Here is a 23,755-nt window from a genome sequence, read left to right on the forward strand (position 1 = left end):
TGGTTGAATACCTTGTAGCAGTCCCTGCTGTATTTCTGTGATTGCAGAATATTTTGCAGAAATGCCAGCTTGGTGCAGAAACATACGTATCTTGCAGAAAATAGCATTTTGTGCAGAACTCGAGCAGATTTTTGCATTTATCTGCCACAGAATTCGTCAAATACACTGCAGAAGTTTAACATGTGAGTCAAAAGCTGGTTTTAAACATGTCAACAGATATTAATTTTGTTTTGAAGGGAAGTTTACTTTTGCATTATTGCTTACCGAAAGTTCACGCATGTATGTTTACTGATCTCCAGATTCATTTTCAGTAAGTTTTTCTAGCCGTGGATAAGCAGTGATATGTTAAAAATGCCTGTCACAAATCAAACAAGTGCAAAGCTAAAACTTAACTTAAAAGTTTGCAGAGACATGTGCAGAATCAAAATCTTGTTGCAGAATTTGTTGGCCATTGGAGGTGAGTATTGTTTAACGCCGCTTTTAGCAATATTCCAGCAATATCACAACGAGGGACACCAGAAATGGTCTTTACACATTGTACCCATGTCGGGAATCGAACCTCCGTCTTCAGTGTGACGAGCATGTTGGCCATGGAATACAGTATGTAGTATGCTAATATCTGCATGAGTGAGCACAATGTGATTTGAAATGATACAGAGGTTATTAAACACACTTACCTCTTTGCCAAACCCCCAATCCCGGTGATGACACACCAAGGATCATAATCAGGCTGAATCTAAGATTAATAGCCATGACCATTGGATCCTGGCACACCAAAGGAAAGCAACCCTGCACAGCAAAGTGCAAACGAAGCAGTTTCCTTGAACAACATGATCTACATGATGATAACTTACTCTGAATGTAAATGCTGAGCTGATCTTGGCATTGGTGACCTGCTGTTGCTTGCTCACATAGAGCAGGATCCGGTACTGAAAACGTGAATTTAAGAATGTCAACCAAATTGAGTTAGCAGTCAGTGACTAGACAGAAGCCTGAGTCAAGCAAACTTCTGTTCGGTAAATTAAGCTCAGCTGGAAATCAAAATCAACAGAAAACGATTCTAATGGACTCATTTAATTACCATGGTTGCATTCTATAAATACCACTGTTTTTGGTACAAATATACAGTGAAATGATAAGCATGGTAAGTCCTGGAATCTGATCTTCCTAAAAATATTGTTGTGACATAGGCTCCCTTAACATAGACTAACAATAGTCTTAGCGCTAAGATCGTTTTATTTAAGGGGGCCCTGGTCTGTCTTCTCAAGTGGTTGTCCACACTGCTAGGAGACTTACAAATCATGACTGAGTGAGTGAGTATGATTTTACGCCACTTTTAGCAATATTCCAGCAATATCACGGCTTGGGACACCAGGAATGGGCTTCACACATTGTACCCATGTCGGGAATCGAACCGGGGTCTTAGGCGTGACGAGAAAACGCTTTAACCACTGGGCCATCCGACCGCCCCCAAGAAATAGAGAAAATCATACAGCATCTTGAGTCTTCCTCAAGTTCTCTATAATTTCATACGATCAAAGTTTCTTTCACCTTTGAGTACAGATAAAGACTTACATCTTTGGCTGCATGGTTGCCAAGGACAGCCACGCCTAGTTTCCCCTGACTGGCATACTGGTTCTCTAAACTGCAAGTACACAACAGCTCCAACATAACAGAAATATAATTATTAACAAAAAACCCTTAAAATTACAATTACTGGTAAATAAGGCTTAAATTAAATAAAGCCTTAAAGGCTTAAAAAATTAAGAGAATTGGCTCTCAGGAAATGACTTTTGAAACTATTGGGTGAGCGGGTGGTTGTTTTTGTTTTTGCTTTTTCAGACTTGTATGTAACCAAATAACAGTCATAATATATAATAAGCATGCAACTCTTACTGCCACAATAGCACGAGATGCACAGTAAAGCAGTGTGCATTTAAAGGGAAGTAACTGTGTGTTATTTTGGATTGCATTGTTTTTAAGTATAAGGATGTTTTATTTTTTTTTTAAAATGGACATAATAATGAGACATGCGGCAGACTTTATGATGATGCGGGTGGTGACTGAGAACCAAGACTATTGTTTTTTTTAGCCTAAATAAAGATTATTGTGATAATGGTGATGGTCATTGGTCTGACTTTCGTATTGCAATTTATCGCAATAATAATCCACGTATTGCGATACGTATCACAAAATATTGCTGATGAATTTCAGAATTTCATATCGAATTGTCACTTATTCAAACTTGGCCAACAAAGAAAATAGGCATGATTTTGAAAAACGCAATATACTGGTATAAATATAAACGTATTGTGATATGTATCATTTTAATGTGAGAGAACTTTGGTGGCAAGCCAAATTCATAATCATGGAAAATTCAAACCAACAATCAGCGGATCCTGGTACACCAAAGATAAATCACATGGAGTGTACAAGCCTGGATTTGGCAGCTGTGCAGAAACATACAGGAAGGTGAATCTTATTCATGTTAATGGAAAGTTTAAAATTAATTAAAATAAAAAAAATATTCCTTTTACATATTAGGTATGACAGCTACTGAACAAATGCGAGGTTTTGGGAGAACACAGTGTGTAGTAAACGCTAGACGTAAATCTGAAATGTTACTGACTACTTATAGGCGTGAACTACTGTAGCACTGAGGATGGCCGGGGCAGCACCTCCATCGGGGCTGGCTTCTGAAGACAAAAAATAATCCATTTGCAGAAGTAGCAGCTGATTACGAAAGACACAAACAAATTGACTAGCTCAAAGAGGCAGGGATAGAAATTTAGCCTCCACTGTTTGCTAGCCATCATCAACACTTCATGGGACTGTGCACACTACTGTCCTCCATCATCTCTTAATAAATCAGATACTCTGCAATGCAGTGCTAATTTAACTGATGAATTATACCATAGCTTGCTTCCAGTGAGAGGGATTTCTCTTATAACATTGTGTAGCGGCCATAAAATTACTGAGTCCCGTGATGGGAATCGAACCACGGACCTTCTGATCCGAGGTTGGACGCCTTGTCCACATGACCAAAGAGGTTAACCCCGTCAGCAAGCTAACAAGGTAAGGATGTCATCTGTTGGATGACTCCACACCCAGCTACATACTCCTCCATCAACAGAAGGCACGTCCCATATGGCATAGTAGGGCACTGAGACTTATTTTGCTCAAATTTAATATGAACGTGCTCAGACCCACGTTGGGCCCCAATGTAGCGGCCATAAAATTTCCAAGTCCCGTGATGGGATTGAACCACAGACCTTCTGATTCGAGGTCGGACGCCTTGTCCACATGGCCAAAGACCACCGGACGGGACTCAACCCCCAAATGTACTAGAATCACTACTTTACTAAGAAAGTGTTATCCCGAATATAACATTAGTTACATTTTACCACTTTCTAAATGGCATTGTGTATTCATGGCCAAAGAGGTGAACGCCGTCAGCAAGCTGACAAGTTAAGGATGTCATATGTGTGATGACTCCACGCCATGCTACAATTGCATCAATGGCAATGTTTCTCATGCAACATCGGCCATGGCCTTGATGCCACAGGCTCCACAGAACATCGGTGGTCGTGTTTCGCAAAAATGTTCATGCATGGTGAGTGAGTGAGTATGGTTTTACGCCGCTTTTAGCAATTTTCCAGCAATATCGCAGCGGGGGACACCAAAAATGGGCTTCACACATTATACCCATGTGGAGAATCGAACCCAGCCTTCGGCATGAAGAGCGAACGCTTTAACCACAAGGCTACCCCACCACCCGTTCATGTATGGAGTAGGGCTGCTTTGACTTCCATGAGTTATACAAGGGATCATTTCATTTGCTGATTCAACATGAGCTTCACCAATACCCAGCAAAGTGAACAGATATATTTGTTTTGTTTTGTTTGTTTGTTGTTTAATGTCGCACTCAGCAATATTCCATCTAATGATGGCGGTCTGTAAATAATCATTTCGGGACCAAGCAATCCAGTGAGGTGAGCACTGACCTATGCCACTGGGATGGACAAGCATCAACAAAGCCACCAAGCATGATCCAGATCCTGTTAGTCAGCTCTCACGACGAGCATAGTCGCCTCTTATGACAAGCATGGGTTGCTGAAGACTAATGCTGTCCTGGATCTTCACGGACGGAAGACATATAGTAGTGTGTACAAGCCAGTGAAGTATTGTCATAAGTTTTACAGCAGGACTAATAATATCACTATAGCCTGAAACAAAGAGCGAACCTACTTGAACTTGCAATGTAAAATTAAAACAAAATTTGCAAATTTCTATTCCTGCTCTTATGATGAATTAATATAGAGTGGGTTTCAAAAATTAAGAGGTTATTTGCTAGGAAACAGTGCTTGAAAAGAAGGATTTCATGCATCCTCGATGATCCAACATATCTGACACTCATTCCGATCAATACCCTGGATCCTTTTGCCACAAAGCATTGTATTGAGTCCAGTTTGAAGTTTTTTGTTAGGGAGCCAAGCAGCTCCTAATATGAATATTTTAGGAGCCAAACTTTTTAAGGAGTCGACAGATATCTTAGGCCAGTTTTTTTTTATTTTTAGGATTACGGATTTTTCAACCCAAAGTAGGGTTGGAGGAGGCAAAAAAAAGAAGAAAGAAAGAGCCAGATTTTTTTAATGCAGAATGCCTCTGGCATACTTTATGAACATATTCTGTACTCAAAAGGACGCCATTTGTGACGATAAAGCCCCTTGTAACAATAAAAATTCTACCACTTACAACACAGACAATTGTCAAGGGAGGCTATTCATGTTCGGCTTCGAGATCAACAAAGGTTGATTATGTATCTCTTTACTGGTAAATTCATATTTTTTATTAAAAGGTGAGGTTTACAAATAAAATAACTGACTATGCGGCTATCGGTGGGGAAAAAAAAATGGAAATCTGATTATTTATGTTTTTACATTTTCAGCAGGTCTGTAATCCGAAAAATATAAAACGCCTTGCCGTTAACAGATATTGTTACCAGTTATGTTTACTTTCAGGTAGCGAAGTGGCGAGCAGGAGATAAATTTAGGTCGCCAATCATAGATTTATGTTGCATTTTGCCAGCAAAATGGTCGCTACTTAAACAAGTTAAATCAAATTAAATGATAATGGTTACAGGAACTATCAAGAAGGTAAGTAATAATCGACATCACAAGTTCTTGCCTCGTGTTAGATGTACCCAAACTCTCGTATAGAAGAGTAACCTTGATTTGTTGTTTATTTCAAACTTATCAGTGATAGAAATTCTGTGCTAGGTTAGCGATGTGGCAAATAGAAATCGTGACATCACTTCCCCGACGAAGCTTTGGTGACGAATGGATTCAGGGAGTGTATATCCTAATGGAATGGAGATATAAAATGCGGATGATAAAGGATGGGGTCTGTGAGGTATGTGGCCATGGTATTCCCCACAATGTTTACATTGATGAGAACTATAACAAGTTCACCTTGACTTTCACTTTAGATTTCAAACACTGTTATAAGATGGTAAAATATCACTGTTAATACCATATTCGACGTAATAAGCGCCCCGCTCTAATAAGCGCCCTTGGCGATATTTACGAATATATTGGCTAGTGAACAATCCCAATTAGCACCCCTTCCGATTGATCAATGTTCATAAGCTTTATTTATTCACGTATGATACGCACTTGTGTGTTATATGCAACCTTAATTATAGGCAATTAAATTCTGGAAAAATATATCTGTCGTACATGAACACGAAATTTATCTTTCAACTGTTTTTTTTCCACCAAAATAATATTTTAATAAGAGCCACCTATTTCTAATTTTGAGAGCGCCCTGGGCGCTTATTAGTGAGTGAGTGAGTGAGTTGGGTTTTACGCCGCTTTTAACATTATTCCAGATATATCACGGCGTGTAAGCTTAATGTGGGAGGAAAGCCCGAAGTGATGCAGGTCTCAGACGTTTACCACTTCAGTGAAACCCACGAGCACGGGTATGGTGCTGACAAACCTAGAAACATAATCGGGGCGAACAGGGATTTGAACACACAATCATAGGTTTCGGGCGTGCCCAAGGGACGCAACTCTGCACAGCGAATCGCGGCGCCTTAGACGACTGGGCCACCCGTGCCCCCCCGGGCGCTTATTACGTTGAATACGGTATGTCATAGGAATAATTTTAAATCTTGACAAAATACTGGGCAAAAGGTAAAAAGATCAATAAAAAGTCAGAAACGTTTAATTAAAAGAGAAATATTTAAAATGTGCATATTGTGCAAATTTAAGTTTTGTCCCAGTTGCATTATCATGATCATCATGATTATTTATCATCAGTGATCATGTTCATTATCAAATATCAAGGACAATGCCCACACATAATAATCATTATGAGCATCAAGCAGAAACAGTCCAAACCTTTCTTCTTTGGTTGTTTGGGGGCTGTGTATGTCAGAGATTCATTCCCTCCCTTGTTGCTCGCCTTGTCCATACCAAACAAGTTCGCCAGTTTTGAGCTGCAAATAGTGTAATAAACAGAATTCAATGTGGCCATTTTCTTGTTTCGATAGAAATGTTGCGAACAAGATTTGGTTCCAAGCATATATAAGTTCTGGCGAAACATTTACAACCAACATTTGTTCCTTTGGAGGCGCGTATCACGTCCAGTTTTGGGTTCCTATCACACTGAAATTTATTTCAGTCATGCTGGAGTGAGTGAGTGATATCACGGCAGGGGACACCAGAAATGGGCTTCACACATTGTACCCATGCCGGGAATCGAACCCGGGTCTTCAGCATGACGAGCGAACACTTTAACCACTAGGCTACCCGACGGCCCCTCGGTCATGCTGAAACTTTCACACACATGTTCTACCTTGAGAAACTGTCAACTGTCTAAAAGAGGGATATTGTGATGGGTCTATATTAAGAAATGGTTATTTTGTTGTTGTTTTGGTTGGTTTTATGTCTTTTGGGGGGGGGGAGGATGGGGAGAGAAAGCATCATGGAATTTTAAGCAAGGAACAAATGCTCTATGTGAGAAAATTCCTATTTGACATTTCCCTTAACATTTTTTAATAACATATTTGGGATAACACTTTCATACTCAGAGGGGTACACAAAGTACATGATCTAGATTACCAGGTGTCGGACTTTCATTTTTTGTGGAAGTCTCAGTGGCTGAGTGGGTTAGATTGCTGACTTTGTGTGCCGGCGATTAGGTACCTCCCCGGACGGGACTCAATCCCCAAAAGTTAGAGAATCTGTACTTTACTAAGAAAGTGTTATCCCAAATATAACATTTGTTACATTTGACCACTTTTTAAATGTCATTGTGTTCATAGACTTCGGCCATAGGAGTCGGGCCAATTTACACTTGTCAGAGGGGTACACAAAGTATGTGATCTATAACATTTGTTACATTTGACCACTTTTTAAATGTCAGTGTTCATAGCTTTCGGACATAGGAGTCGGGCTAATTTACACTTGTCAGAGGGGTACACAAAGTATGTGATCTATAACTTTTGTTACATTTGACCACTTTATAAAGGGCATTGTGTTAACAAATTCAATAAAAATATGTTGTTTTTTATATACATGTATCTCTGTTGCCGTGGCAATGTTTTCTCCTTTTCTGTTTAGTCTTCGGGATACTTGATCCCGACAGCAGTAGTAGTTACTGGCGACTACCTTTTTGTTAAGTCATTTGTCATAAACACAGTCATTTTTTTAATTCCCGTGCAGTAGTTCTGACTTCGGTTGCGTTTTGGGCTCTTCTTTCTATCTGTTACATGTTTTCACATTCGCTTATGGATAACGACTTCCTTAATTACTGTAAAGGCCACATTTCAGATCCTTATACCGTTGTCAAGCAAGACTGAATAAACATGGTACAGAATATATATAGTAGGTGGAGGATTAACAGTAGAGGATTTATCAGTACCAACAACTGCATACATGACGGGCATTGACATGAGTAGGTTAAGTAATGACAACAGAAGGATAATACTGTCACAACACGATGGACAGACAAGACATGAGGTGGAAGCCCATAGACAGGAAGCTAATTAAACAGGATTAGTATAAACAGGTATGGTGATTATTGCTTAATGAGTTCATAAGTAGGTGGACGGGATGAAAGCAATCTCATTAAAATCAGATCTTAGTTCTCGGTACCACTAAACAAAGATCTGAGGACATCCCATTACAGGTCATGTCAGACCGACCTTGCGCCAACTTTGACGGACCAATGGAATGACCAATAAGAAGCTGCTTTCTCGTGATTTACGGCACTAATTTCAAATTGGCGACTACGCTTCGAAACATATTTTGACAAATTCTCGATTACAAATTTGAAACCTGAACAAAAGAACATTCTGGAATGGCTAATAGATGGTCTAGATTGTATGGATACAGTCGTTAAACCCGTAACTATCGTTCGGAGTTAAAGTTTTCGAGGCTGCATGATCAGAAATCACATTCCGACTGTCACTTTTATAATCTGGTAAGCGATGCTCTGATTGGTCGGATGAAAGGTCGTTGTGACGTGACCCGAAATGGGATGTCCTCAGATCTTTGTTCAGCGGTAGCGAGAACTGAGGTCTGATTTTAAAGAGATTGGGATGAAAGAGCCTTGATCTCTGTTAACTGATGGCTTGTGGCGACGAATGTGGACTGCTTCTGTTTAATTTCAGTGAAGTCATGGAGGTTGTTGAAGAGGATTTGGACATTTTCCCAGTTGATCTTGTGATTGGGGCAGTTGCTGATATGGCCCAAAACAAAGACTGGCATCATCCCTACCCTCACTATCTGAGCCATCAACCTATCTTCTGCTGACCCCAAATCCGAGATCGAACACCTCCGCCAAGTTTTCACTCATCTTTGTCGACGAGATTGGGTTGAAAATTGTCGAGGTGAGTGAAGAATTGACGGAGGTGTTTGATCTCAGGTTTCGGGTACCGAAACATCACCTTTACAGTAATTAAAGAAGTTGTTATCCATAAATTGTGTCTATATTTATGATGACATTCATTACTAATCAACCGAGTCTAATTACCTGATTGACCTAACCTCCTGTTTGCCTCCATTGACAAGCAGTGGTTACTTGAGACAAATTCTACCCTGCAGCCTCAACAAGATACACATTGTAATCTAACATTCCATGTGGGGAATTAAACCAGCTTGACTTTGGCATTACAGTGATTCCTCGCTACAACGCTACGTTCGGGGTCCAAATAATTGAGGACCGTTATAGATGACCAGCGGTTTAACGAAGGTCGAATCATAGGTGGCAGATGACCAACAAAACAGTATACATGCTCTGCCTTCTTAACACGATCTACGTTGCACGTTTGAGAGTTTAAAAAAAGATTAGAATAGAAGTTGTTCATGATTCACAGTGTCAAAATATGATTATCGAGTATTAATATGCATTTAAAAAAACCACATTGTATCCCTTCACCAAATTCAGGTGAATAAACAGGTATAACAAACTTGGTCAATAAAGTATGAAATTTGATACAAAACATCACCAGACATGATGATTTACCCTTTAAAATGTATTTCCTGCTCTCAAAGATATTGTTTTATATGCAGAGAGATTAAGATTACCATGTGTATTTTCTCGTAAACTAAGCTGGAAATAGCAATCAACTGTGCACACGTTTCCTCCCAATCTACCAGTGATTCAGTTAAAACGTACCCAATGATACAACTTCAAAGAATTTTGATGCAATGGTCAGAAGAAATTATATCTGAAATTATTTTTTTTATCAGGAATAATATATTCCAATATCGTGTTATTTTAGTTGGAGCTTCCACTATATTTTATATATACTTAAAATTATAAGAATCATAAGCATAGCACTTTCGTACAGGTGGCATGCAGGATATTTTTTTATGTATGGAACAATTTGACCAGTCACCGTAGGGAATTCACGCGCTACATGTGTTTCGACTACGAAAACATTATGTTGGCATTTAATAGTCAAACTGCCTCAAATTTGACTATTAGCGAGTCATGGTACAGCATTTATGATATGTGTATCCATTCTCTTGCAACTAAAGCTCATTTCAAGGCGTCAATAGCGGTATTCTGATCGTGGTTGCTGTAAATAACGGTGAGTTGTGCAATCTACCGATAACTTTGTATACGATTTTGCCGAAATTATTGTAAACATAATTATAATTATTGAATGAAATTTTGAATATAAATCAGTTCCGATTAGTTGACTGGTATTTCCGGTGTTACATGATAGCGGTGATCAGCTGATAATGTTTTATGAGACGGGGGAAAACTTGAGTTTATGTTAGTAATGTTTGGAGCTGTGCTTTACCGTGCACTATAACCAAGTTAGGGCTATATTGAAGAGCCCAGTAGCGAGGGAACACTGTACCAGCAAACACTTGAACCACCTGCCCACCACATCTCCTCCTAAATAACATATAATCCAGGTCATACAACTGCCACAACTATAGATTATTCAGAAAGCATTAAACAATGTTAAACAGTATTCGGCCAACCTTTAGAATACAGTACAACAAACTTTTCAAAAACATGACAATACCCTATGACATAATTCGTAGTATTTTGTTGCCAGTCATACGGGTGAAGCAATGCCCTGTGACATCAAGGGTCATCGAGTATGCATAAGCTCCTCCCAGTGATCTTTCATCTCAAAATGCAATGTCATTGAATACGCCCAGCGATGTTGAGAGTTTTGAATATTTGTTTACAAAATATAGCCTGTGATAGGATAGGTTACCCCGAACTCTATCCTTAACCCTTGGAATATTTGTTTACAAAATATAGTCTGCAGCAGGGCATTTTATACCTAGCGCTAGTTTATGACAGCACTTTTATTTTCAATATATTTTTATTGCGTTTTTTTCATAATTCAAGTGGCTAAAATGATTATAAATGGAAACTATTATACATATATTATTTTTTAATATTATGCACAAGAATGCAGTTTATTAGGTATATTATACTGCCGGTGTTAGGATAGGTTACCCTGAACTCTATCCTTAGCCCTTGGATCCCCTTTACGATCGATCACCCCTTTATAATTATTAGGGTTAGGTACCCATTTAGTGGCTATAAGATTCTATAGCGGTTCCTAATATTCTTCACACAAATACATATGTCCTTCCTGCGTACCTGATAGTTCGACATTTGATGCCTTGAGCCGTTTTCAGTTCGCTCCATATCGGCTCATTCCTCACCACTCGGTATTTTGTAGATTACGGAATAGGACAAGTGTGCCAAATGGCATTGGGATCACTCGTAAGTGTCTGTAGACTAAAGTCAGGAGACACCATGCCTACCCGTTACCTTTGTAAGTGTCCGTCAACTATTCAGTTTCGTAACATCGCTGGCATGACTAGATAAAATAATTTCACAGTGTGGATGTAGCTCAGTCAGTTAGCTGTCGGTCTAACAATCCGAAATTCGTATGTTCGCGTCCGACGGATTCTAAAAAAAACTGGTTGCTTGTCTTTGAGACACGTGACCTACGACAGAGATCATCCTCACGAGAAGTTGTAATACAGGCCATAAGACAGCATTCTAAAGGTGCTCCCAATATTCCCTGTACCGTACATGTTCATATGTGTTTATTTTTTTTCAGTTTATTTACGACATAAAAAAACACTTTCCGTGCAATCTGCAAAGCAAGTTATTTATCCCCAAAATACTGTCTTTTAAAATAGTATTTTCCACAGCTAGTAAAACGAAGAAATTGAATGTCTTTCACGGTAATCAAGATAACAATATATGTTGTGTACATTATCTGTCACCGACGGATGTCACACCCCCTCGTGTAGAGAATTAATCTTAAGCGTGTAGCGTTCATTTTGATTGTCAGCACATACCCTCCTCCTCCTCCCGACATAAAATCCTGATCCTCATCATCTCCGCCGAAAAACATGACGCAGATTACTTCATAAATAGTTATTTAGCAGAAGTTGAAACTCCAAATTTCTCTGATCATGAGACTTCCTTCATGATACACATAAAGCTATATGACGATAATTTCGAATGATTTTACTCCAGCGTTGTATTTAAAAAAAAAATGACTTCTTGATTAGTGAAAATAGTATTGACAATAATAATAATAAATATAGACTATAATAATAGTTCACTATCCTTCAATTTCGATGCCAAATTTTAATAATACGCAGCGAACTGAGTTAGATTTCCGGTTGTTAATTTCCGTTCTTCGAATTAAACTGGTTACACTGTTGGTACGCGACGCAAGCTAGTTTAGGTAGACAGGATCCAGTCTATCTTTGAACGTGAATGAAACCATCGAAACCAAACACTTTTTTTATATTTATGAGTTAAGTTTTGGCTTTTAAAAATGATGTGATATGCACATGAAGTAGCACTTTCGTCACTTCCAACTATTTCAAATCACTGGCCATTAAAATATATTAGATTGACACCTGCCAAGCCCAAGGTCTCATTCGAAGTGGGTGTGGCTTATGTTACTGTGAATCGGCAACCTGTTTTAGAGTTAATTGTAGCATAATCAATGTTGTAATCGGCTGTCGAAGTGTTAAATTATCCGCTACTCTGTTAAAATATATCTGTGTCAATTGAGAAGGAAGACTGAAATATTAAGCTGCAATTACAATTATTTCGTGGCGACTTTATAGAACATGTCCGTGGCGGATCTGATTAGCTGACATTCACGTGACGTAGATTTAGATGACCCGTGTCAGGTCACTGCGAGAGAAACAGTTCGCTGATACACACAAGTGAGCCTGTCTAAGAAGTTGCTGTTAGTCTGATTGGACGTGGGATACTCTGAACTCTTAAGCTTTGGAAAGTCGGATCTGATTCCTAATACATTGTCACTTCTCAAGTTGAAATCCACGACAGACAACACTAGACATGGTAAGTAAAAGTGGTTTCAATCTGTAATACATATTGTTCTACTATTTGACTGTCCAGCTGATATCATTATCAATATGTTTTAGTATTTGAATAAGAGAGACTGATTCCGTGTGATTATGATGCTGAAAAAGTATTGTAGAAGTAAGAATCTTGTCAGATAGATATTAGGCCTAGATCTATATCTTCCTTTTAACGTTTTGCTGAAAGATTGTTACATCATACCACACAGTCATTCCACATCAAACAGACTACATTAATTTTCATTGAAAGTGGTCAAAACCTTTGTAATAGTCACACTTTCTTTTATTTTATTGAAACCCCCAACGAACAACACTCTGTACCTGTAGATAATATAGTGGCTTCAGCCCAATGGCACTGTTTAACAATGTCTAACTTGAAGTAGGAACATGTAGAAGATAACTTAACATGCCAAATTTAGATATTTATTTTGTATCATTCTAATTATTTTAGAAATGCTGATATGTGTTGATGTTGAAATAGAATTATATCAGATTGTTTAGCATATAAATTTAACGTGTTTAATCAGACATATAAATAAGCACTAGCCTGAATCAGTTTTACCAGTGTTAATCATGCTAAAGATATTCAAAGAGCTGGTAGAATTTTGAACATTTGGGGTTTTCCTATGTTGTGTTATCACTATTCAGGCCAGTAGACTATCTTGTTTTATGTCTATCCCTGTCAACATTCAGTTATTGAAAGTCAACATTGTCATGTGATTGTCAAAATGTATTTATTTGTCTCCCCTAATCCCTGTTGATTAGTTGTCTGTGGTGTAGTCAAATTACAATACAAGGTCAACTGCACATAAAAATAATCATCATCGTTGTGGTGTCGAGGTGAAAATCTTTGTTCACCCGGATGATGTTTCTAGGTCTTTCAACACAATTCCCATAATGCTCCTGGGTTTCACCACACGGTAAACGTCTGAGACCGGCATCACTTCAGGGTTTTCCAGCCATGAAGCAGTGACTTCCGTGATCAAACAGAACTGCTGCTCCAAGTGGCGTTAAAACCAACTCACTCACTTAATGACTACTCATTATCAGCAATGGTGTGTTGTTTTGTCATTACTGATTAAAAAGTTGAAGTTGTCCACAGACAACTTGAATAAACAAACAAACAAATTAACAAACTAACAACTAGCATCATGTGAAGATTTGTTAATTTGGTAGAGAACCAAACCATTTGTGCACTCAGAGCTCCAGATAAGCTTTTGGTGTTGTGGGTATTTTACCCATGCATTTTAAAATCACTGGGTATCAGTAATTCTATCTGTGTATTCAAATTTCTGTTACCCACTAGTTTTTACACATGTGGGTATTTAAGTTAAAAATTTAAAAACACTATTCATCTAGTCCCTGCAAACTGGTGTTGTGTGGGTTCGAGAGCTTTATAGGACTCAAAAATACCACGATACTTCCACAAGAAAGTGTGATGGCAAATGATCATGATGTAACTGTCATCGTGGAGTTTGGCAAGGTTGACGGAATGCCCGGTTATAATTCAAAATAAGTTGCTGATTTGCTAATCGAATATGCAGGGTTATTTCACAATATTTTGATGATACGCACAAGTTTGATTTTTGTAGCGTATCTTTAATGTTTGTTGCGTGTTTGATATGATTGGGTATTATTTTACTGCGTATTTCTGCATTTCTTTAACATATTTTACGCAAATACGCAGCTTATCTGGAGCTCTGGCACTGACCATTATAGTCATAACAGTTATCACATTATAGTGCAATAGTTTTTTTTCTTCTATTAAAAAGTCTAAAAGGCTAGTATATCGTATATGTCAAATAGACTGTCCTCATTGTCACTTGTTGTACTATATAAGATGGCGACGTGATAAATCGCAAAGAACGATGAAGAACGAAGCATGGTTTATTTCACGATGAAACATTGTTCAGTAATGATGTCATTCCTGGAGATTCGAGCATGCGTTGAAACTTGATGACGTCGTAAATTGGACGATGTTATTTTTGAGAGGGAAGTGTCTAGTGAGTCGTCTTCCCCATAGATGTAGATAAACGTAGATAAAGACCGCACAATCGCGTCCAAAAGTGGGAGAGATAAGTCAACCGTTATTGGGAGAAAAGGGACAGATAATCAATGTGAGAATTGTGAAAATATGAGGGAAAGACCAAATTTAATCACCCTGTTCATAAAATGGACTTGTCCAACATTGCCATGGTCAGGTTCTATTCAGGGAGTCATCATTATTTAAATATGGGTGGATATTTTTAAAGCTTGTACATTTTATTAACATCATAATCATATAAGAGGCTGTACATTATATTGATATCCCACCAAAAAACATCTTGCTGTCGTTTATCGTACAATAAAACACTGCAGGGAGAATAAACCTCTCGGGGCTGCGCCACTCATAGTTTATTCTCCCTGCAGTGTCTTATTGTACAATAAAAAACTCCCACTCATCACTTGTTTCTTAAATAGACTGTATTATCATGTTTACCATAGAAACAACTGATCAGCGGATTGGTACTTTTTGATACAACTGACAGTATGGTAAACCACATGACTTAAGAGTGTTGTTATTGTCATTGAGAAAATCCTCTGTTATTTTAATTTCAAATGTGGAAGGGTATACATTTGACAGGTGTTTGTGGATATTACACACTGCAAGTTCCTTTGGTAGGCCGGATGTGTGTACAACTCCAAATACAAAGAGTCTGTGTTTTCTCTGTCATCATGAGGATTATATATACTCTAGGAGTTTTGATAAATTGACAGTTATGTTTGTTTATTTGTTTCTTCTTTTAATGCCATACTCGGCAATAATCAAGCTCTATGATGGCTGTAAATAATCCAGTCTGAAGCAGACAATGCAGTGATTGACATCATGGTCATCGATCCACGTAATTGGGATACAATGACATGCACCAACCAAGTCAGTGAGCTTGATCACCCGATCCTGTAAGTTGGCTCTTATGACAAGCATAGTGGCCTCTTACAGCAAGGGGCGGTCGGGTAGCCTGGTGGTTAAAGCGTTCGCTCATCACGCCGAAGACCCGGGTTCGATTCCCGACATGGGTACAATTTGTGAAGCCCATATCTGGTGTCCCCATATTGCTAAAAGCGGAATTAAACCATATTCACTCACTCTTACAGCAAGGGTGTAGTATATATAAACTAATAACAATATGAGATGTTGCAACTTTTATATCTTTTACTTCAGTTATATATATGTGTGATGCTTACATTTGATTAGAAGAAAGAACTGTAAAAAAACTACAGGGACACAATTTGAAAAAGATGTACTGGGTAATTGCGCCAAGTTCTGTCATTCTGGTTTTCATACATATTTGTCTGTTAGCAGCTCAAAATTAATTGGGTGTTGGTAATTTAAAGTAAGACGAGTTCTATGGATGAACAACTTCTTTATTACAATTAGTGCAACGTTTCGGTGTAGATCCTAACACCTTGATCCGACGTTTCGGTGTAGATCCTAACACCTTGATCAAGGTTTTAGGATCTACACCGAAACATAGCACTAATTGTAATAAAGAAGTTGTTCATCCATAGAACTCGTCTTACTTCATCACACCAACTTCTAAATGCCACTGAAAGGAGTGTTGGTAATTTAGTTTGTGTATTTTACACAAATACGCAGATGATACGGAGCTTCGCTTCAGATAATAAATATTGTCACAAGGTGTGTTTTGTTAGAAAGGTATGACTTTCAAGTGTGGCCTTTGTATCAGCATGTATTGCAACTGTGCCGAGTGTGCGAAAAAGCTACCAAAATAAAAAAAATCTCTCGTATACATATGTAAATCAATACGACCATAAAAATGTGAAAAATCAAATTACCAATTCAGGCTGCGGACCCCTAGTTACCCCTTCATAATATTTGACTCATGATTTGCAATTTGGGCTTACTTTATTCATTACCTTTGCAGAATCAAATTTCTGGAAAAATACACTGTCGCTTATTTAAGCTCATGAAATTTGAAACAGGTTAGTAAATTTGAAGGCTTGCTAGCCCACCTGGCCAGCGGTATTTTGAGACTATTTCCCACACTGACTGTCGCTACCATTATAACAGTTGGTCCCCTTATACCAGGAATTCCGCACCATGCTTTTCAAATCAACAACACCCTGAGTTTATTTACATTTTACGAGAAACATGCAAGTCGTCAACGTGTAACCTGGACAAGGAGCCATGTTGCAGTATTGACTGCTATGTGGAGATGGGTTGGGCAGTCAGCTGTACAAGGCTGTAAATGTGATATATTGCAGGACACTGACAGTCGTCAAGTCAGACTGCATATATTCACATATACTGATAACAGGCTGGCTGTTCATAATGGGATTTCAATTGTGTATGTTTCTGGAGCGTGGCAATATATATAATATCAATATATGAGAATACAGTAGGTGGGGTGCTAACCACCTTTTTGAAGGATACCCCTAAATATTTAAATATTTAGACCTCTTTTTTGTTGTATTACTATTTGTCATTATTAAGTGTCCGGCTTCAGTTAGAACACTTGATCAACTTCTTGACCAGTCTCTTTGTAATCGTTATGAACGCTGCCGGAAAAGACCGAATATTTCCATGGCAGTTCTTATTTTCTTGTGTATTTTAAACATTGGTAACAGAAAACAGCATTGTAGAAGGATATATAATTGTCTTGTAACTATCATCGGAACATTTTGGTTTGATTTTTATTTGATCTGTCTTTGTTCACTACTATCTGATTAGACTTGCACAAGTCTAAGGCAATAATTGTTACTTAAATCATAATTTCTAGATTATATAAATAAAAAGAACATTTCGTCCTTATGACAGACTGGCGTCCTAAGACTTTGTACTGTCTGCTCTAGACTTGCTTACTATACATGCTATAAGGATAGAATTACCGTACACCCATGGACATCATTCAGTACAGCCTTGGAGCAAGGCTACCACTTGATCTCCAAAACCAAATTTAACGCATGTATGACTTTAATAAGCATCCACTTCGTCAATTTTCTGAGCGTCAACAATACTTATGTTGGTGAACACAGTATTTATAGGTGATTGAACTATGAAGATCCTGGGTAGAATAGGTCTTCAGCAACCCATGCTTGCCGTAACTGTGACTATGCTTGTGGTAAGAGGCGACTAACAGATCGGGTGGTCAAGCTCGCTGACTTTGTTGGTGCATATCACCCAGAGCTCCAGATAAGCTGCGTATCTGCGTAAAATACGCATCAGAAATGCAGAAATACACAGTAAAATCAAATCCAAGCGTATCAAATACGCAACGAACATTACCAATATTACCATACCTGATTACAGATATGCTACAAAAATCAAACTTGTGTGTATGATCAAAATATTGTGAAATAACCGTGCATATTCGATTAGCAAATCAGCATCTTATTTTGAAATTATGAACGAGCATTCCGTCAACTTTGCCAAACTCCACGATGACAGTAACATCATGATCATTTGCCATCACACTTTCTTGTGGAGGTATCGTGGTATTTTTGAGTCCTATTAAAGCTCTCGAACCCACACGACACCAGTTTGCAGGGACTAGATGAATAGTGTTTTTAAATATTTAACTTAAATACCCACATGTGTAAAAACTAGTGGGTAACAGAAATTTGAATACCCAGATAGAATTACTGATACCCAATGATTTTAAAATGCATGGGTAAAATACCAACAACACCAAAAGCTTATCTGAAGCTCTGTCATCATATCCTGATTGTGTGGATTGATGCTTATGACATCAATCCCTGGATTGTCTGGTCCAGACGCGATTATTTACACACTGTTGTCATTATGAGCTCGAATATTGCTGAGTGCGGTGTTAAACAACAAACAAACAAATATAAGTGATTTGCTATACCCTATTGTAAATACTCAGTTAAATTTATGTTGTTATAAATGGTATGAAGATTGTGAACCATTGCAGCTCCTTGCCGAAATAAATGTCTTTAACACGATACTATCTGCCACAACCCCCACTGGAGCCAGATTTATATACCTAATAAAGATTGGATGTCGGAATATCAACACTCCTTGATGGGTAATACTAGGTTAGCTAACCATGCTAACATAGAAAAATTTGTACCAAATTTGATGGATAAGACAAAATATATAGTTCACTACAGAAATCTCCAGTTATATCTATATTTAGGCATGAAAATACATAGAGTTCTAAAGTTTGATCAAAGCCCTTGGATGGATAAGGCTGAACACAGATTTAAGAAAGATGGCTGCCAGCAATTTTGAAAAGAACCTATATTAGCTTATGATTAACTCAGTATAAGAAATGGTAAATAAATCTGTACATTGTAGACTGAAAGTGTTAAGTGATATTTTGTTACATTAGGTAAGAGTCAGGGTGAGATGCTGAAAGTCATCATTGACAGGCTCAGTGATTGATGAAGGATGGCTTTGTATGAGTCATTGTGACATTGAGATCTCGCCTCATAACTACAAAGCATGTGCAGGCCCCTAGGCCTGGGTAGTTAGCAGCAGGTCTCCAGCCAGGTCTCCACAGTCACGAGTCAGGGAGCCCAGTTACGTGTGTGCACTGGCCTCATTTACACACAGACTGCTGATCTTTGTCTAGTCATCCGTCAGTCGGACAGTTTTTGATAAATGGGCTTCCAGTTCATTATTGTTGAAATAGCTTATGATGATGGAATTGGGTGTCGTCTATAAGAGTTGACTCAATCCTGACATGGAATATGGATTGTGCTCTTACCATCGACCACTGGTTTGGGGCTATGATTGTTACACATGGGAAGATAACCATGTCATGAGGTCATGTACTGATGATAATGATCCATGTTCCAGGATCCGGTGACAGGTAATCCATGTACCAGGATCTGATTACAAATAATCCATGTACCAGGATCTGGTGACAAATAATCTATGTACCAGGATCTGGTGACAAACAATCCATGTACCAGGATCTGGTGACAAATAATCTATGTACCAGGATCTGATGACAAATAATCCATGTACCAGGATCCAGTGACAAATAATCCATGTACCAGGATCTGGTGACAAATAATCTATGTACCAGGATCTGGTGACAAACAATCCATGTACCAGGATCCAGTGACAAATAATCCATGTACAAGGATCTGGAGACAAATAATCCATGTACCAGGATCTGGTGACAAACAATCCATGTACCAGGATCCAGTGACAAACAATCCATGTACCAGGATCTGGTGACAAATAATCTATGTACCAGGATCTGGTGACAAACAATCCATGTACCAGGATCCAGTGACAAATAATCCATGTACCAGGATCTGGTTACAAATAATCCATGTACAAGGATCTGGTGACAAATAATCCATGTACCGGAATTCAGTGATAAATAATTTATGTATTGGGATTCAGTGACAAATAATTCATGTATAAGGATCCAGTGACAAAAAATCCATGTGCCAGGATCCGGTGCTTGTGGTTTGGAATATCATATTCGCTGATATTATGATCCTTGGTTTGTAAACACACATTTTCAGCCCTAGAAATTTGTTTTGTTTTAAGACCTAGTCCAGAAGACAAGTGTAGACCTAATTTCACTAGTCTTCAGTGTTTGAAGTAAGTCCTGCTTATACCATGTATACAAGACAAAAATGTTTCCTTAAAGATGTTTACATTTTTTGTCAGTCTTAATTAATTCTAATTGTAGTAAAATTGAAGAACTGGTTCCAAATCATTGCTGTCAAATACTGTTGTTTTGTCAATTAGAACAACCATCTGTGGTCTAGTCCGTAGCACAATTTAGTAGTCGCAGGCTAGCAGACCAGCTTGAATTTTGAATGCTGTGTGTTTCACCAAATCCAAATGTAAATCTGGAAATTAATGCGTCTCCAAAAAATTAATACGACTGTTGTAGGGCTGGGACAGGTAACTCGGGTACTCGGGTCGGGTGGGTACTGAGTAGGACCCGTACCCACAGGACTACCCGGACCCCTTTGTCAGTCACATGATTATATTGTTTAATGGAAAAAATTATCTAGAACTCTATGGTTGCACTATAAGTGACAAATGATCACATTCTCCGACTATACATACATTCCTTCTGACTTTATATGTTTGCATAAAGATAAAACTTCAGTGTATGCATGACCAGATCATTTTATACCTGTATCTAAACACATTTTGACAGGAGTAAGGTCAAACGATTCCCAATTGGACATTTTGTACCTATCTCTTGAGACCTACAGCGGGTACCCGGGTAGGGTTGGGTAATAGGGGGTGGGTACCCAGGTACTAAAAAAGGGACTCGTCCCAGCTCTAGACTGTTGACCCCTAGCCAAAAATGTGACTCAATGCGACTCCCCCCACCCCATCCTTACCTTAATCCAATCAAACAGCAAATAGCAAGTACTGCTTATTACATAAGCATTGAGTAGAGCACTTCCATGAAAACAATAAACAGTGTTTTCCTAAAAACATTGACACACAGTTTTTCTGTTTACTCTTTTGACTGGCATTGAAGAAGTTCAAAGGCGATAAAATAATTGAACTAACAACAGATCACTGACTGGTATGGGGAGAAGGTGTCATCAAGCTTGACACGAGTGGGTAGAGCTCTTGTGGGAAGAGCTCTTGATTCCTGAGCAGTGATAACTCACTGGCAGCCCATTGTGTAATTCCTATTCTTTAAATGACATTGGTATACATGTACTTGTTACTACTGCTGCTCAATAAACCGTGTTTGTGTTTATCATGTTTATATTCAAGTTGGTATTTCTGCTATCCATTTTTTAAGTGTGCAGTGAGGACGTCTTATTGTTGACAGTCATTTGGAGACATAAATGTGAAGTTAATTAGTGCGAGCAAAGACCGCTCGCATTTTTCGCATTTAATTCACGCTCGCGTTAATGTCAAGATTTACAGTAAATTCTAATCTAAAAGTATGAATACACAGCAGGGTCATCACTCGCTGATTTCCATAATTAAGCCTGACTCAGTCTATAGTTAACATGATTAAGTTAGTTGTTGTTTATTGATGCAAGCACCTGTCATTTCGCTGTTCTTTATTGCTACAGATGTTGCAGTTACCTGCTAGGTGGGGACTGTTCAAATAGACACCTGTTCATCTCATGCCTCCCTTGTTAGCATTGTTATAGAGACAGGTGATACTGGTTGTATTGATTTATGGAAATATTTTGGTTAATATTGCATTTAATTTGAAAAACTAGATATGATTGGCTTGATGTGTGAATATCATGGTGTCATGTTCATATTACGCTACATTGTTGAAATTAAATATCCAGATATGGTTAGTGTCACTGTGAGTTGATCACTGTTTATTGTTCTTCTTATGCAACATTGTTGAATTTGAAAAACCAGATAAGGTAAGGGTGGCTGTGAGTTGATCACTGTTTATTGTTCTTGGTATATAACATTGTTGAATTTGAATAACCAGATATGGTAAGGGTGGCTGTGAGTTGATCACTGTTTATTGTTCTTGGTATATAACATTGTTGAATTTGAATAACCAGATATGGTAAGGGTGGCTGTGAGTTGATCACTGTTTATTGTTCTTGTTATACAACATTGCTGAATTTGAATAGCCAGATATGGTAAGGGTGGCTGTGAGTTGATCACTGTATATTGTTCTTGTTATACAACATTGTTGAATTTGAATAACCAGATATGGTAAGGGTGGCTGTGAGTTGATCACTGTTTATTGTTCTTGTTATACAACATTGTTGAATTTGAATAACCAGATATGGTAAGGGTGGCTGTGAGTTGATCACTGTTTATTGTTCTTGGTATACAGTGATCGCTCGCTATAACGCTACCAATGGGGTCCAAATAATTGGTGGGCGTTATAGACGATGAGCCGTTTAACCGAGGCCGAGGCGCGCGCTCGGAAAATCTCAAATCATCAATATGTGTTTATCTCACCTCACATCAAAATAGTATATATTTTTATGGACCTAGATCTACCTGTAATATCATTCATTTATTAAATCTGCCTCATTTCACAATGTCTGAAATACGTATTCCATTTCAATTTATCATTTTTAATCGATAAATTAAAAAATTATTCACTATTTCCCGCGATGTTATTGAAAATAAAATTCTCTGACACACATTTCGACAACGGGTCCACATCAAAGAGCAAAATAAAGACGTTTTAAACAAATCTTTAAATATATTATACAAAGTGATAAATAAAATCAACAAAAATATATCTAAAAGTAATCAAACTTACATCTAAGTTATTATTTCCATCGTTTCGTGCGATCGCGTGTAATGTAAGTCAAATGACATCTCGGCTTTCGTCGCCTTGAATTCTCGGCTCGGACACAATGTTTAATGCAAAAATATATGCATGAAATGAAAAATCTTTGTCACAGCTCGTAACCTAGCACGATACATTCGCGAAGTTCCATATTTTTAATATATATCGTGATTTCCTTCTTAAAACGTTCAGATTAACACGATTTAACAAAAAATCTTTTGCCAACTTCTGAAATTTATCAAACACGAGCGTGGTATCACAGCTATAATTTGATTGGCTGCCTGAGGTCACGTGCTCAAAATTGACCAATCACGAAACTTGTAGTAGATTTCGGCAAGAAAGCGTCATTAGAAACAAATTTTAATCCAATGAAATCGCTTGTTATAACTACGAAAAAAACCAGGCGATGTTACGAAAGCGCGATTACGAAATGAATGACCGCCGTGTTGTGACAGCAACTACATGTGTGTGACAGTGTCGCCTCAAATTTGATTGCCTCACTAATTAAGAATATAAACTTCGCTTGTGGTTCTCTTTTATTGCATGCATGCGCTTCTAAGATCAAAGGTCGATAGTGTGAAAAGTTAACTAGTTGAACAA

At 38.1% G+C, this 23,755-nt stretch overlaps 2 protein-coding genes across 2 annotated transcripts in view; one reads left to right on the top strand and one right to left on the bottom strand.

Moving 5' to 3' along the window:
* LOC139459665 (FK506-binding protein 15-like) overlaps positions 1-11,986 on the bottom strand; it is a 74,585-nt gene extending 62,599 nt beyond the window's left edge. Inside the window, exons 1-5 of the mRNA XM_071241283.1 lie at positions 11,859-11,986; positions 6,405-6,502; positions 2,630-2,696; positions 1,576-1,645; positions 855-929 (exon numbers count right to left, since the gene is read on the bottom strand). Of these exons, the coding sequence (XP_071097384.1) occupies positions 855-929; positions 1,576-1,645; positions 2,630-2,696; positions 6,405-6,502; positions 11,859-11,914 (366 nt within the window). The 5' untranslated portion in view covers positions 11,915-11,986. The remainder of the gene's footprint in view (positions 1-854; positions 930-1,575; positions 1,646-2,629; positions 2,697-6,404; positions 6,503-11,858) is intronic.
* Positions 11,987-12,252: 266 nt separating this feature from the next.
* LOC139459666 (high affinity copper uptake protein 1-like) overlaps positions 12,253-23,755 on the top strand; it is a 37,785-nt gene continuing 26,282 nt past the window's right edge. The window contains exon 1 of the mRNA XM_071241284.1: positions 12,253-12,885. Within this exon, the coding sequence (XP_071097385.1) occupies positions 12,883-12,885 (3 nt within the window). The 5' untranslated portion in view covers positions 12,253-12,882. The remainder of the gene's footprint in view (positions 12,886-23,755) is intronic.

Source organism: Haliotis cracherodii, unplaced genomic scaffold (assembly GCF_022045235.1).
Source record: "Haliotis cracherodii isolate W230 unplaced genomic scaffold, xgHalCrac1.p SCAF_13, whole genome shotgun sequence".
Classification (NCBI taxonomy): Eukaryota; Metazoa; Mollusca; class Gastropoda; order Lepetellida; family Haliotidae; genus Haliotis; species Haliotis cracherodii.